The sequence below is a fragment of the Rhinolophus sinicus genome, linkage group LG02 (assembly GCF_036562045.2).
Source record: "Rhinolophus sinicus isolate RSC01 linkage group LG02, ASM3656204v1, whole genome shotgun sequence".
Taxonomy (NCBI): domain Eukaryota; kingdom Metazoa; phylum Chordata; class Mammalia; order Chiroptera; family Rhinolophidae; genus Rhinolophus; species Rhinolophus sinicus.
In genome coordinates this window covers 169114754-169132269 of record NC_133752.1, presented here as the reverse complement: position 1 = coordinate 169132269, position 17516 = coordinate 169114754, and the positions used below count along the sequence as shown (strand labels likewise).

At 32.8% G+C, this 17516-nt stretch overlaps 1 protein-coding gene across 1 annotated transcript in view; it reads left to right on the top strand.

The window, feature by feature from the left end:
• Positions 1-17516, top strand: part of PIK3C2G (phosphatidylinositol-4-phosphate 3-kinase catalytic subunit type 2 gamma) — a 276245-nt gene that overhangs the window by 236816 nt on the left and 21913 nt on the right. The window contains exon 31 of the mRNA XM_019744695.2: positions 7326-7401. Within this exon, the coding sequence (XP_019600254.2) occupies positions 7326-7401 (76 nt within the window). The remainder of the gene's footprint in view (positions 1-7325; positions 7402-17516) is intronic.

Sequence of the window (17516 nt, the reverse complement as noted above, 5' to 3'; positions counted from 1 at the left end):
ACTCACTAAAACTAAATCTTGCAGCCAATTCTAGATGTTGGCTGGTCAGTTAATAAATGAGAATTTTTAATATGTTATTTTAAAGAAGGAAAAAACTTGATCTCAGTGTTATATTACATTACTTCTGATCTTTGCAAGTACTTTAATTCTCTGTTGTCTTTAAGAACAGAGTACGTTCATATGATATAGGAAAAACACTTAGGTTTTCAACAACTTTGAATTGATCAACTATTTCAAAAATTAATAATTTTAAATTACAAATGATTTAATAATATAATTGGCAAACAAAATATTAATAAGAGCTCTGAACTTAAAATATAAACTGATGCAGATTTTAATTTAAAATTGCTCAAATGGCTTTCAAATTGGTCTTTATTGAATGAATTTTTATTTGAACAGCACATTATTGGACATTAAAAATCTCATATTAGTTAAACATCTATTCTAGCAAAGGAAAAATATATATAACCTGATGGAGCATTTAATATAGCCTAATGCATTTATCTGGACCATTGTTATCAGTGACCAATAACTTCAGAGTCTCCACAACAAATCCCAACCATTTACCAATTTATTCACCAAATACATAGGGTTCTACATAAAAGTGATGTTCCAGATAGTTAACAAGTGTTAGGGCAAAGGTACTAACCAGTTAGTATGAGTGCCAGCTACTTATCCACCTTTATGGCCATACAAGCTTGCATTGATTGGATATTTGCTCTGTTGGAGAACATTGTAGGAGGAGCATTAGGGAATGGAAGCAAACAGGAGTCTGGAGCTAAAAACACTGTTTGAGTTGCCTATGAGACTTGTAAGTAGAGATGTCAAATGGAAAGTTGAATGTCTTGAGGAGACAAGACAGGATGGAAATATAAATCTTGGAGTTGTCAACAAATAATTGTTTTTCAAAGCGATGAGACTAGATGAGATTACTTAGGGTGAAAATGTAAATGTAAAAGAAGTCTGAGGACTAAACCATGCAGTACACCAATTTTACAGTTTAAGAAGAGAGAAAAGCATCAACAAAAGAGACAGAAGGAGCAATCTGTTGGAAGGCAGAAGAACGCAGTGCCTGGAATCCAAGAGAAGAAATGATTTCAAAGAAGAAGGAATGATCAGCTATTTCAAATGCTACTGATGTGTCAAAATTTGAGAATTAACCACTAGATTTAGCAAAATGGGCATCATTGGTGAATTTAACAAAAACAGTTTGATAGGACTGTTAGAGGCAAAAACCAGATTAGAATGGATTCAAAAGAGAATTGAGGAAAGGAATCTAGGCTAGAAATAGAAAACAATTATTTCAAGAGCTTTGCTCTAAGGATGAACAAGAAAAATTATTGTGTAGGGCAATGTAAGTCAAGGATTTTGTTTATTGAAATACATAGATTATAGCATGTCTGTATGCTGGTAGGAAGATCCTTTGAAGAAGCAAAACTTGATGATGCAAGGGAAAATTAGAACTTAGGAAGAAACCAGAATGGTGACCTTGAGTAAAGAAGAGGTCATGGGATCTAGTGCCCAAATCAGTCTCAAATTATAGCACGCAGTCCACCCATGTAAAGAAAGGGCAGAGGTGAGATAAGATGTAGATGTGTTGGTGAAAGCTTATAGAAGTTCTTCTCTTTGTTTTTTTCTTTTTTTTTCCATCAACAAGAAGACCAGCCTTGAGCAGATTGAAAGAGATGGAAAGTGTGTTGGCATTTTGAGGAGTGAGGATAAGGTATTATTAAATAGTCTTGTAGGTGAATAGAAGAATAAATGAACTAGTGATATGTGTAGAATTGCCAGAAAATCCTGAACACCAACTTGAAAATAATGGTCATAAGGTATCAGTAAGACCAGTAAGCGTGGTTGAGTACTTTTTCTCCAGCAATATTCAGCAGGCCTGTTACAGTTGCAGAGTTGGCAGAGAGTAACCAGAGTTGGGTATTTTGCCAAGTGAATAATAAAATAAGGGAGAGAGGGCCAAAGGAGTTGAACGGAGTATGAAAGGGAGTTATTGTAAGTATTAGGTTGGTGCCAAAGTAACTGCAGTTTTTGCAATGATTTTTAACCTTTTAAACCACAGTTAGTTTTGCACCAACCTAATATCAACCATGGGAACCAAATTGGCCGAGGAGGGACATGAGAATATGAAAGTGGTTAGGGCCAGTGAAAAGGTCTTAGAGTCAACAGATTGTTTGAGTTTTGTAACTAGAGGGTATGAGCTAGAATGAAGGGAGATGGCAGTTGTAGACTGGAAGGTTAGAAATCAAGATAATGGAAAGACTTCAGTCACTGGTCAAGACAAAATCAAGGAGATAGGAGTGAGTGGCTGAGTAGGATGGAGAAGAAGATCATTGTACAAGAGGAATTTGAAAACAAAAAATCTTCCATAAGGAAGGATGATTTGTGTGAATATTACAATAACTGTGAATTATGATGAACACCAGTAGAGAAAAGACAATATTCCCGAGTTAAAAGTGTTCAAGAAATGAATGCCAATGACCTAGATTAGAAATCAATAGACAAGTGCAACAACAAAGCAGAAAGGGTGGTATAGTCGGTAGACACGATATTCAAAGCAGGCATTTTTATAAAGGAAGAAAGAATGAAAGAAGTACAAGGAGACACAAGGAAGATACCTACCCCACCACCAGGATGAGGGTTATAAAGAGAATGAGAGAGAGCACAAGTACCATTTCAGAGACTTAAAAAGAAAGCAGAATGGAATGCTCAGAGAATACATTATGTTGAGCATATGAGGAATTTTGCTGATGATACTCTCCAAGAATAGCTGCTGTTTTTCTTTTTCTTTCCTCCACAATGCTGCACTGTCATCTTTCAAAAAAAAATCTGATCATGAAGCTTTTCTGTTTGAAATTTATCAGTAGGTCACAGGCCCTTTACGTTTATGCAGAAGACTGGCATCCTCTAGGACTCCTATAAGCTCTCTATAGCCACATCTCCCACCTGTTTCTATATTCCCTCTGCACTTCTGTAAGCTATTGGCAGTGGTATCACAGGTGGACTTGGGCTTACTGACACACCCTATCAGGTTTTTGGGTTTTTTTGTACTAATTTTAATTAGTCAACCACTTATGCTATCTGGTGTTCAGTATTCTCAGTTCTAGAATAAAGTAATAAAGTAGTCACATTCAGATAGTCAGATGTTCCCCCACCCCCCGGGAAACAATGACCATTTGAAGAATTTTTAAGTAGAAAAGCAACATTCTTCATAATGTAAGAATCTCCTAGGTATTTCAAGACATTTAGGATAAATGGCCTTGCCCATGAATTGCCAACTGTACCCTCCAGTCACTGAGACAACCAAAAGCATACCCACATATTTTCTAAACACCTATTACAGGGCACCTAGATAAAATACAAGCTGCCTAATTAAATTTGAAATTGAGATAAACAAATAATTTTTTGTATAATTATGTTGCAAATGTTGCATGAACAGCCTCTGTTTTTATTCGCTATAGCTGCCAGGCCTACACATGAGGAGCCATGCTGAGTAGAATTATATTTAAAGACAATGTAAAAATGGCACCCTCAGCGTCACTCAATATATAACCTACACAATTAAATGTAGCCACACTGCTTAGGGGTCAATACAAACCCAATACAAACACTAGCCCACATTATTAGTGAGAGCATTTGCAGGACTAGCATTTCTGTAATTCTCCAAAGTACCCAGTGGGGCAATGTGCTAAAAAGCTGCAGGATGCATGCACATAAGTAAAGCCCAATCTGAGAAAAAATTTAAATTGATTATCTTGAGACCCAATATTACTTTTTCTACCTTCTTCATTTTTTTAAAAAATGTCTCTCTACATTGAGACTAGGTCATGTTTGTCCTTGAGAATGAAAACAATATTGCTACATTAAGGAATTAGTATTTAGTATGTCATCCGCACCCAAAATTACAAATAAGGATTTCAAGGATATGACAGTGTAAAAACAGGGAATAATTAGCTATTGGTGACATTTTAGACACTAATTGGGAAGATATTCTGCCTACTACTGAAGTTTAATAACCACTGGGTGGTGGGGTCAAAATGTCGCCAGAGAAGAATAATTGATGAGTTGTCAAAATGCCAAAGAAGTTCAAGTTTCCTTCACCAAATTCTGCACAGACTGAAGTTTAAGCTTTCAAAATAAATAAATAAATAAATAAATAAATAAATAAATAAATAAATAAAATAAAAAACTTGATTTGGTCAGCTCCTGAATATAGACACATTTCTTGAGGACACATTCTTATTAAACAAGGTCATAAGAGATCAATACATAGAGATCAAAACTGATAAATAATTACAATGATTCATAAAACTGCTACATCAATAAGAATATTTGCATTAGAAAACCAATGTATTCCATATCTGATGACAGATCTGTTTCTGTTAGCAAATATTTATTAAGAAGAAATACTGTATTAGGCATGAGTGAATAAATAATAATCACTGCTCTTGGTATCTCAAAGACTAGGTTAACAAGAATAGGAAAGAGATCATGTGATAAACCTTGGGCAAATGGGGGGATAGGTGTAGAAAGGATGGAGAAAGAAACATGTAGAAAGACAAGGAGGTAAGACAGCATGACACACTTGAGGAAATAAATATAATTTAGCATAGTTCAGCATAAAGTACTAAAGGAGAAATGGAGATAGGTGAAGATAGAGAAATGAACAAGACCCCAGTTAAGCTTTGTTAAGCAGTTGCTGTTTTTCTTAAGAGCATTGGGGAGCCATGTTTTAAGCAGTTAATAGATTTTTATTTTGAAAGATTAATTTGGCAATTGTGTAGAGAATAGACTGGCCTATAGGGTTGTAGGATAAGAGTTGGGAACCCCTGCTGGAACTTAAATGAGAAGTGATGATGCTAGAACTAGGAAGATGGCAGTAAACCTGGAATGAATAAATGGATAGGTGACATATTTATGAGGTGAAATCCATAGGACTTAGCAATTAATTTTATGTGTGAGGTAAGGGAAAAAGGAGAGTCCAAAAACATACACATTATTCTGAGCCTGGATACAGGAGAAGTAGCAAATTGAGGGGGGAAAGTAGTGCACTTTAGGGTTTTAGTTGTCTTTAGAACAGTCAAGGGAGACAATAATCAGGCATTTTGATATAGAAGGCTAAGGCTCAGAAGATAGATCTGGGATAGTTTAAATGTGTACATCATATAGAAGCCACCAAGAAGCATAACATCACCCAGAAAGAATGTGCTGGAGTAATGAGATGCGCCTAGAAGTGAGAGACACAAAAACTTAAATTATAAGCAAAAACTAAGGATCCTGAAAAGAAGTCTAAGAGGTGGCAGGTCTAATGGAAGAAAAACTGAGAGGACATAGCAAAATAACCAAATGAAGAGTATTTCACTAAAAATGAAGTATCTATATAAGCCAAGAAAATCCCCATTGGATTTGTGTAAAAGAGAAAGTTTGTTAGAAATGATTCTTAAAGGCATTTTCAGAGGACAATTAGTGGCAAAACCTGAGTATGGTAGATCGTAAAGTGAGTAATAGTTGAACAAATGGAACCAATATGAGTGCTGACAACTCTTCCCACGAGTTTGTTTGCACTGAAGAGAAAAATAACTCTGGATTTGAAAGCTCCATTACTGACAAGAAATTATTTATTTGTGAGTATATTTTGTTTGATTTGATTCATCTGTTTGCTAGTTATTAAAGTGGAGAGGGTTGACCATACATCATACAGATAAGAAAGAAAGGAACATGAACATTAATTAAAGTATGATTGGAATATTCTACAAGGTTCCTGAGGAGGAAGGAATAGTATCCAGGTCATAGATGAAGCATTCAGCATTGGATTGCTAAGGCCACCATAACAGCATACCACAAATGGGATGCCTTAAACAACAGAAATATATTGTCTCACAGTTCTGGAAACTGGAAATCTGAAATCAAGGTGTCTCCACTGTTGATTCCTTCTGACAGCTGTGAGAGAACAATCTGTTCCAGGCCTCTCTCCTTGGCTTGTAGATGGCTATCTTCTCCCTGTATCTGTTCATACATCTTCCCTCTATGAGTAACTGTTTAAATTTCCCCTTTTTAGATGGACATTGGTAATATTGGATTAGGGGCACACCTCCACCAGTATGACCTCATCCTAACTTAACTAATTACATTTGCAAGTACCCTATTTTCAAATAAGGTCACATTTTGAGGTGCTATGGGTTAGGACTTCCATATGTGAATTTGGGGTGAATACAATTCAACCTATAACAGGTTGGAAAAGAAATACTGCTTTCATTATAAAAAGGAAGGAAAGATAAAAGTTGGCTTTGTGAATCTATAGATTTTGTAGCAGGAAATTTAGAAGTTTCCATCTGCCTTTTATTTTCTCCAAAGTGGAGACAAAATCATTAACAGAGAAGGAGCCAGATTTGGAAGTTTATGTTTCCTGGGGGACATTTGAAAGAGCCATTGCACAGAATGAGAGAGAAGGCTGGCTAGGGAGAATGTCAGGCAGATTTGACATCAGCCTAAGGTAGGCAATGGAAATAATCATTTAGTGACGTCCTACAGATAATAGTATAGTCTCTCATGGAGAGAGCTGCTTTGGTTATACAGGTATAATGGCTTAAAACAAAATGTGTGCCTGTGTCACTAAGGAAAAGCTATTCTCAGATTCACTAGCTAGCCCATTCACTTGGAGCCCAAATTAAATGTCAATTTGTTTGTGATCATTCCAATTTAATAAAGAAGCATACTCATATCTCTGCACTAAAAATATACATAACTAGAATTTCTATTATAAACATTTTATAAAATCTGTTTCCTCCACTAGATTGTGTTCTGAGGAAGGGGATCACCTTATGCATCTTTCTGTCTCTACATATCCCCTAACATTCCTCAATGCCGGTGGTGTGGTCAGTACTCAGTGAGCATTCCTAGAATTGAACCTTGAAGAGTAATGGTTAATCACTAAGTGAACACCTATGTCCTACTGAGATTGATTTTTCTCCCAAAGCTTTGTCCATTGTCTATGAAAGTAAGGAATGAGATTCATGCATAATTGTAAAATTCAAGAATATAAACATTTTGGTAATCTCCAAGAACAAAGCACATCACAGCTTCTTGAAAAAATGTAATCAGACGTCTAAACTCTTAAAAGTTTAGTTTAACTTATGGTAAAATTATAGCATTGACTTAATAAATATACTAACTTTTTTTTTTCTCTTTATGGGCTCTATAACAGGTATCTATTAACAAATAATTATATATTTGGGGTCAGCGTTTTCATATACCAGTGAAAAGGAATGATAAAATATTGGATATTAAGAAATATTATATGTTGTCTTGTTTTTCAGAGTGATTGTACACTTAGTTTCTTCCTCTCTGAGCCTGTGCAACAAACAATTGAAGAATCATCACCTTTGGATGCAGGCAAGTAATTTTATCATCATTACTATGCACAATTATTGGGTTTCAATATAATTGTGCAAAAAATATCACAACTATAATCTTTTTTCAATTTTCAAATTAAAATAACTTTTTAAGAGTAAGGCTTTAAAAGTCTTTTCTAACTATTTCCAAAGCTTTTTAACCCCTTAGAATATGTTTTTCAAGTTAAATGAAACTCAGATGTGTTTGTCAATTATAACAACTATGTAATATTACACTAAATCATTTCATCTAATTGTGCATTGAGATGGAATTGTATGTGAGAGATGGAGTTCCTGTTTTCCCATGTAGGTAAATCTTGCAGTTTACTCAGCATCTTAGGAAGCAACAAAAAATAAATATTAGGCAATAATAATGATCATGAATTATCTAGTGGTTTCACTCTTATCTTTTAAAGATCAATAATTACTTTATCTCCCTCATGAAGTTTTCTTTTGTTACCAGGATCCCAAACTAGCCCAGCATAATTATCCATCCTATTCTCCGCCAAATGTGCATAAATTCTAATTAACTTTTCTATCATTTCTTTTAGATTGGCAGAAACACTTTTCAAATGTCCTATCAATTTTAAGCATTTGTAATTTAATTCCGTTGCCCATGGCCATCCAATACTAATATTGGTTTTTAGCTCACACAAGATTTGCAAATCTGTTATTGCTAGACCTCATTCCTCTTTCCTTTGCAACTCCTCGTCTTCATTTTATCCAATCCACCTTCTGATTCTCCACCTTTAAGATTAGGCCCATCTGCTTATCACCTCTGCTTGTATTTGACATCCTAGTTACTTACCTCTTAGGTGTATAATTCTATACAACCAGATCAGGTTGTATTGTGCAATTTTTTATTAAATTGTATATTTATGTTTGTGTCTGCCTTGCTTCTCTTAGACTGAAAGCAACTTTAAATCAAGGTCCCTAATTCCCCACTATACATTGCTCTGTACTCACAAATCCTAAATTAATGCCTGAGGATTGTACCTCTCTCGTTCCTCCCACATTTTACTCATTTGATATCACTAAGATACTTTGATTATATAGCCAAACCAAACCATGAACAATATTTAGTAAGTGATTTCTTACATTTTATAGCACATATCTAAGAATAATCATGTCCATAATGTAAAATATATCTTCTTTTTATTGTCATAATTCACAAATATCTAACAAGTATCTTCCTTTTAAAAATACAATTAGCTAGGGAGATTTTTCACAATCAATATTTATAAACTTGTATTAAATTTAAAAAGGATAAAACATAAAGTTGCAGATTTCTGGAGATGTCAGACTTTAAACAGGTACTAGGTTGACCTCTATTCTCTCATTAAAGTCCTCAAAGAACATTGTTTCAAAAAGTTAAACTGTACATCACTATCAAAGTTTTAATTTTGCTTATAGTATTTCTGCGTAAGATGTTTTAAAATATATATGCCCACACAAAAAAAGGAGATTATTATTGTAAAAACTAAAATGGTTGCTTGAGAGTTAATTTTTTTTCTGGTTTGCTTATTTCTTAATACATTATAACAATACTCATGATTTTCTTTGGTAATTATGATAGACAAAACATTTGATAATATTTTTAGATATAGGCTGCATATGATATACAGCCTATTATCTTAAAACAATAGAACACATCTAATCAGAATATGCAAACCATTACAAGAAACAATGATTAGCAGGAAGTTTTTCCTTACATTTTTAAAATTACTTCCTTTCATACTTCTGAATTCTTAGCTTTTATCATGGGGTCAGTTAGTTCTAAACTAGAAGCACAATATTTAGTTTAAGCACTATTCTTATCACTTAGTTGAAAGTTTGAGCTTATGTTGTTAAATGATTAGTGGATAAATGTATTAAAATATTGGTTTACATAGGATGACCTTAAGCAAAACTCCCAGACTTCACCATTTTACTACCCATATTAATAAAATGAGAGAATGGACTCTGAATACCTATGTATGTAGGCACATGACTTATAAAGATACTAGTAATAATTAGTAATCCTGGATCTGGGAGATAGTAATGTTCCTTTGCTTTACACACTAACGGAAGATGCGTTGGTAGAACAATAAAATAATTTACCTTTTTCAAGCGCCCATTCAATCATCTCTCTCCTCTACTTAACATTTTCCTTGGCTTCCCATGGTCCCTAGGCAGGGCCAACTTCACGGGCCTGTAACCTGAGCAGTCACACAGGGCATGGTGCTTACAACAGTCTTGCACTGCACTTGGTTTAATACACTGCTGTCACAGTCTTGAAATTCTTAATAATTTTTGTAAAAGGGACCCCGCATTTTTATTTTGCATTTTATTTCACTGAGCCTCAAAAATTATGTAGCTGGTCTTGTCCTTAGAATAAAGACCAAAATCCTCATGATGGCATCCCAGCAAAATTTGGCATCCACCACTTTCCCTTTCCAGTCTAGTATCAGGCCCTTCTCCATTTTTGCTTCTTTTTTTTTTTTTTTAGTTCTCAACTAATATAAGCTCCTCAGTACCTCATAAATGCAATTTTCTGTGCCTGGACCATTTGACACCTATTCTACTTTCTCCCTCATTTTTTGCATCTTTCAGATCTCATCTCAATTGTCCTTGCCTTACACTCCTGCCATGTTTTATCTTCAGAACTCTTATTACAACGATAATTATGGCGTGTGTGCTTCTTTGTAGACTAGAAACCCACGAAGGCATAATCCAGTGTGTATGGCTCACCATTGTATCCCCAGAGCTTAGCACAGCATCTGGCCTACTCTAGATGCTCCATAAATAATTACTGAATAAACGATTCATGATAGAAAGAACAACAATGGAAGACATATGGACATTCTCTACTAAGGTAGCTTTTTGTTTTTACAAAAAGGACAAGAGAGAAGAAACCAAAATCCAAAATCATACGACTCCTCCCACTCTCACCACTTCATGTGTAAATGCCTGGGCACAAGGAACTCAATGCCTCCCAACCACTAGAATTCTTCTGAAATTTCACTTGGAAAAAAAATCTTCTACAAATTATCACATTAGATATTATGGACACCCCACTCAACCAAGGCACTAATGAAAAAGTTGCTGGATTTTATTGTGTATATCCTTTAACTCTCTAATGACATGACCCTCTATATTCCACTAAAATTAATGCCAGCCCCATGCCAAATAATACCTCCACAAAAAAAAAAAAAAAAAAAATCCATCCCCCACCAGCACACAACTCTGACACACAAAAGATAAGATTTTTGTCAAAGTATAGAAACAACATAGGTAATGAAGTAGAACATGATCAAAGACAACAGTTGTCAGGGATAAGAGAATGAATTAATGAGCTTGTTTACAAATGATTGCAAACAGGAGATTTCAACCATTACTGCATAAAAAAGTAGAGATTAATCAGTAGAACACAGAAAATAATAGAATCACTACCTCTAATTTGAAATGTTAATTTAAAAGAGAACTTGAAGCCATGCAGTCTCCATGGTAGTGTTCCTCTGGTTAATGTTCTAGCTACATGCTCTGGAAGAGCCCAGATGAATTATCCACAGGTTGAAATATGTTACCCAGGGCTTCAGTTTAAATTTTAATTATATAGGGCAAGAAGTGGACGGCTAGGATTACCGAGAAATAACTATACTTGTATTATTTTTGAAACGTTAAGTTGAAATCTTTAAAATATTATGTACTTTGCTATATTTTATATCATGTAATATCATGTTTTTCATTAAAAAGTTATTTTAGACTTTTACTTGTGGCTGACGTGGGAAGAAAAAGATGAAAAGAAGACAAGAGTTAGAGGATTTCCCCTAATTATCTCTAGGTGTCAAAGGATATTGCTGAAATCTAACAAATGAAGCAATAAGAAAATCTTAGCATATGTAATAACAGTGTTAGAAAAATACTAAGAAAGATCACAACATTGAATATAATTGGGTGGTAGAAAGTAGAGTGAGAAAGATTATGCACACTAATTTTATCTTTACTTCTATTAGGAAACAGATAATTGTCAAAATAAATAAAAGTCTAAAAATATTAAATAAAAATAACCACTAGAACAAAAATAAAAGCTTTCCTAAATATCAGAAATACATAAAAATAAAAACAAATTACTTAGTAAAAGACTTTCTTTAAAATCCATAGAAGCAAAAATGTTATATTTCTTTAATAACAAAATAATTAGAACAAAAAAATCTCTATTATATCAATAATTATAATGGGCTTAACTCACCTATCAAGCAAAAAAATTCCAATTGGAGTAAAAATTTAAATCATAACTCTATACTTTATGTATACTTTATGAAAAACACGTAAAACAAGGTGATCTTAAAAGATTGAAAATTAAAATTAGGCATATTTATACTAGGCAAATGCAAGGACATGGAAATCAGAGGTCAGCATCTTAATAAACAAAAGGTGAAATTTAGGCAAAAGATCACTGAATTAAACAGGAAAGAAACTTTAAACTATGATGAATATAATTCTCGGTAAAGATATGAGCAGTTATGACTACATAGTACATATATGACAGAAACATATATAAAGCAGAAATTACAGAACATACAAGGAGTAAATATTAAAACACACTAGTAGTAAGATATTCTAATTAACTTCTCTTGATTTATCAAAGATTGAGTGGAAAAAATAAGTAGGTTCATAGAAAAACTAAATAGTAAAGTTAATAAGAAAATTGATTAATTTATATCAGATTCTTTATCCTAAAAATAGAGAATATATCTTCACTTTATGTACTCACAGAATATTCATGAAAACAGGTTATATATTATTAGGCCACAAAGCAAATTTCAATAAATTTTAAAAAGTAGAAATAGTATTGGTATATTCTCTATTCATGAGACAATAAAGTGAGAAGTTAATGGAAAATTTAAGAAACTAGAAGATACTTAAATTTGGAGATTTTTAAAAATAATCACTCTTGTACAACTCTTGGGTGAAAAGAGACTTAAAAAACCAAAATTTAAAAAATTTTAAAGAACATTAATAATGAAATACCACATGTTAGAAAGCATGGGAGAAAGATAAATGCTCAGAAGAAAATTGGAATAAGAGCTGACAAAACAAACCAAAGGAATACAAAAAGAAAAAAAAGTAGAGATTAATCAGTAGAGCACAGAAAATAATAGAATAAATAAATCTGGAAATTACATGTAAACAAAACAAACAACCCACTAGGAAATCTAATTAAAAGAATGGGGGCAAATGTGAATTCACAAAATATACAAGAAGCAAGAAGTAACCATAGAAAGAGATGAAACTGAAGAAACATAAGAGACTACTTTTTTCAACTTTGAAAAAAAAAAAAAGAAGTTGTCAATCTATCTGAAATAGTTTTCTAAGAAAACACAATTTACTCACGCCAGAAAAGATCAATTTTGATAGAATAAATGGAAAAAGCTTCAAAAGGCTACCTTTAAAACAGTACCAAGTTCAGATGATTTCCAGAGGAATTCTACCAAACCTTTAAAAAGCAGATAATTTCACTGTTATTTAAACAATTCCAGAAGAGACGAAAGTAAGGAAATTTTTCCATATTATTTTTATCAAGTACATAAAGTATATAAGCTAGTAGTTTCAAGGATTACAAGGATTGGAAAAAAATCAATCAATCAATCAATCAATCAATCAATCACAGGCTAATCTAATTTCCGAATATCAATAGAAAACTCTAAATAAAATAGTAACCAAAATAATCCATCAGCACACTAAAGAAATACAATTCACTATAACCAGAAAAGCAAGAACAGTTCAGTATTGGATAAAACACATAGTATATATAATTCACATTATCTTGTCAATAGATTTAAGGAGAAATTCACATGGTCATCTCTATAGACCCTGAAAAGGCATTTGAAAAATTTCAATAAATTTCCTTGATAAAACATTCAAATAAAAATAAATGGGTGATACCTTAACATGAGAAAATATATCTATGTTGGCTATCCAAAGCCTACATCAAACATGACAGGGAAACAGAGGCAAAGCATTTACACTAAAGTATAAAATAAGACACTATGCCCAGGATCTTCATATTACATTACATGGCGCGGAAAGCCAACATGAGGCTCACTGCTTCACCTCCTTCATGTCTTGTCTCAAAATTTATCTTCTCCATGAGAAGTACCCCAATCATCCTATCGAAAATTGCACTTGTCCCTTACTCTGGTAGTCCTCAATGCCTTTATCCTGTTCTGGGTTCTTTTCCTATCATTCATCATATTCAGCATATTATAAATTTTACTAATTTATTATGTCCTTGATTTTTAATATCTCCCCCTGCTACTGTACAAATGCCAAGAGGAATTTTGTCTAATCTGTTCCAAGGGCCTAGAATAGTGCCTTGTTCACAATAGGCCAATAAGTATTTGTGAACTGACTAAATGAAATAGAAAAAGAAATTAGAAGCATAAACTTTGGCAAGGAGAAGACAAAATTAACACTGCCAGTAATATGATCACATACCTAGACAAATAAGAATGAACTAAATATCTATCACAAAATTACAAATGATGAGAATTCAATACAGGTATCAAATACCAAACTGATATAGATACATATTAACTAGGTAGAATATATAATAGAAGAAAGATCCCATTTATAATAGCAGCCAAAAAAAAAAAACCACGCCTACGAATAAATTTAACAGGAAAGGGGTGCGAGACTAAATGAAGAGAACTTTAAAACACCACTAAGGGATTTGAAGGATGCCTTCAACAAATGGAAAGACATAGCTAGCTCTTGGATAGGAAGATTCAACATCATAAAGTTAGTGTCAGACATGTTCAATTTAATTTTGAAATATAATTTTTAAAAATATGAACAGACTTATTTTTAACTAGACAGTTGCACAGTTCACAAACAAAAAAAGCCAGGTAAAGTTAGCAAAGGCAGAGAAAGAAGGTGAGGCTAACCCTACCACCATGTTTCCCCGAAAACTAGCCGGACCATCAGCTCTAAAGAGTCTTTCGGAGCAAAAATTGATATAAGACCCGGTCTTTTTTTACTATAATATAATTTTATATTACTATAATATATTACTATTATATTATATTATATTATATTATATTATATTATATTATATTATATTATATTATATTATATTATATTATAGGCCGGGTCTTATATTAATTTTTGCTCCAAAAGACACATTAGATCTGGTGGTCCGGCTAGGTCTTATTTTCAGGGAAACACAGCAGATATAAAAACACATTACAAAGCCTCAATAATTAAAACAGGGTGGTGTCAGTGCATAAATAGATGAATAAATGGAACATAATAGAATGTCCATAAATAGAGTCAAACACATTCAGGAATTTAATATGTGGCCAAACCAGTAAGGGAAAAATTCAATAAACATTTTGGGGATAGAATATGCCAGGATAAATAACCAAATGCATGAAAGATTTTAAATGCAAATAATGAAACCATATATGTGAGAAAGAAAACATGGAAAAAACACTTTATAATCTTGGGATGAACTGTTATAGCTCTGACTACAAATCCAGAAGCCATAAAAATTCTGCATGATATAAAACACCATTGCAAAATCCAAAAAAAAATACAAAGCTAAATGACAAAATTGGTGAAATGCTTGCAATTTATCACAGACAAAGGGTTTATTATCTAGCATATAATCATCTCCTAGAAATTGGTAAGAAAAAGACTCCCAAATAGAAAATTATGAAAAGATAACCCACAGAAAAAGAAAATACGAGTGGTTCTTAACCAAATGAAAGGATCCTCAACCTCACTCATAAGAAAAATGCAAATTAAAATTACACTGATACCATTTTTAATTCATCAGATTGGCAAAAATCCAAAAATTTAATTAACAAGCTCGGTTACAAATCAACAGGCACTCTCATATGCTGCTGGTGGTAATGCAAATTGGTACAACCTCCATGGAAAGCAATTTGCAACATTTATCAAAATTACAAATGCTAATAACCTTTGACCAGCAATTCTGCTGTTGGAAATTTATCCTATGATATTTGTACACAAGTACACAATGACACATATATAAGGCTATTCATTTCATCATGGTTTGTATCAGCTGGAAAACACTGGAAACAATCCACCTGTCCATCAATGGGGAACTGGTTAAATAAATTATGGTCTTTCCATATAACAGAATAATATGAAACTATAATTAAGAAAATAAAGATTTGTATTATTGATACGAAAACATCTCCAAGATCTTTGAGAAGAATAGTAAATATGCAATTCCTTTTGTGGAAAAAATAAAAATACTTACTCATATTTCCTTACATGGAGGAACTCTGGAAGGATATGTGTCCTTCTGGAATGACATATGGGAAATGAATAAAATAATGGTGGGGGAACTGGGTGGATAGATGTTAGGAATGGGAGAAAGACTTTTTACTGTATACTTTTAAAATAAATGTTCATTTTTGAATCATATGAACATATTATCTGAAAAAAGTTCAATTTTGCAATGTTATTTTTAACATTAATGGATACATTATGCATAATAAGCATTGTAGTACAGAACATTTCAGAACAATCATCCTTAGGATCAGTAATATTTTAACAGTTCTTGGGTTACTGTAAATGGTTAGATTAAGCGTGATTGGATCCCCTAGACTACCTTGAAGCAGAACATTGAAATATTCTAGTATCTTCATGTCCATATGAAGCTATTCTCAAAATTCTCTCTCTCTGGGTTTTTCATTTAAACTCTTTTAGGTTATTTCCCCCATGTTTGCCCCTTTACAGCATGATGTTTGAGAACATAGGCTTTAGAAAATAATTTAGCCTTGCACCTTTTACTGTCTGTATGACTTTGGATCAAAAGCCTCAGTTTTCTGATGTGTAAAATGGAGGTAATAAAAATTTCATAGCTTTGCTGTGGATGTATTGAGTTTATTGTGTACATAGAACTCTTAGTTCTATGTTTGGCACACAGTAAAAGTTCTAGAAATACTAAGTACCTCAACTATTATTACATTGACTACTAATACTTTCTACTGGCCTGAATTTTCACTGGATTCTGAACTCTGGCATGTTTTGATGGATACTCTGGTTATAAATTTTGCATGAGAGATTTAGGGTGGACTATCATCTTCAGTCAGTTCAAGTAATAGTATGTGAATTGGTTACCATTTAGACAACCATACATTTATGTGAATTTCTTATGTTTGAATTAAAATTCCTCTGCTTAAACACATTGAGATTCTATCTAATAATCTTTTCACTCTTTAATACAAAAATTACTTTAATTGTGCATCAAAAAACAATTAGCATTTTTTCATGCTCATTCCAAAAGTGCAACTACATATTTTTGTTATGAAATTCAATTTACCTCAATACTATACTCAGAATTATCTCATACTATCTCTAACTCACAATGTCTCTCTGTCATTGTAATCAAGATAGTTTAAGGAAGAAAGTTCCTATTATATTTATGAAATTACTATTTCAGTTGTAAGAAATACTCAGTGCCAATTTTAATTACTTCAATGTCAATAATTCACATTAACAATAAAATTGATTAACAGTACCTACTTCCAATGTGTAAACTATTCTGATAAACATGTAAAAGGCTTTGGGAAAGGAAACATACCAACCAGGTCTAATTTTCAAATGTTAGCAAGGGTTAGAGTGTAAATATTGACTATCAGAAAATTCCCTGTGGACCACAATGAGCCCACAACAAAACATTGCCACATTCTTGTTATTAATAAATGTCTTCTCTCTTAATTCCTTCAGAGAATATAGAACCAGAGATTACCAATGGAAATATTAGAAAAACTGTAAATTACGCTTAATCCTTGGGCTATAAACTGGAAATTCTTAATTAAAAAACAAAAGCCCTCATATTAATAATAGAATAATATAACTTGAAAGAAAAATCGAAGTTACTTTTGTTATTAAATAAATGTTTAGTGTGACATCATGCAGCAAGTACTGATTTATATCTCATAGAGATATTTTTAAAAATGTAAGCCCTGAGAGAGATTGTAACCCACTAAGCAATTTGAGACTTGTGAGATAATAATTATGATATAAATATTAAGTGATAAGACTGTGCTAGGGGAGTTCAGAGGGAGGTAACCACAGAAAGGACTTTGCCTTTTA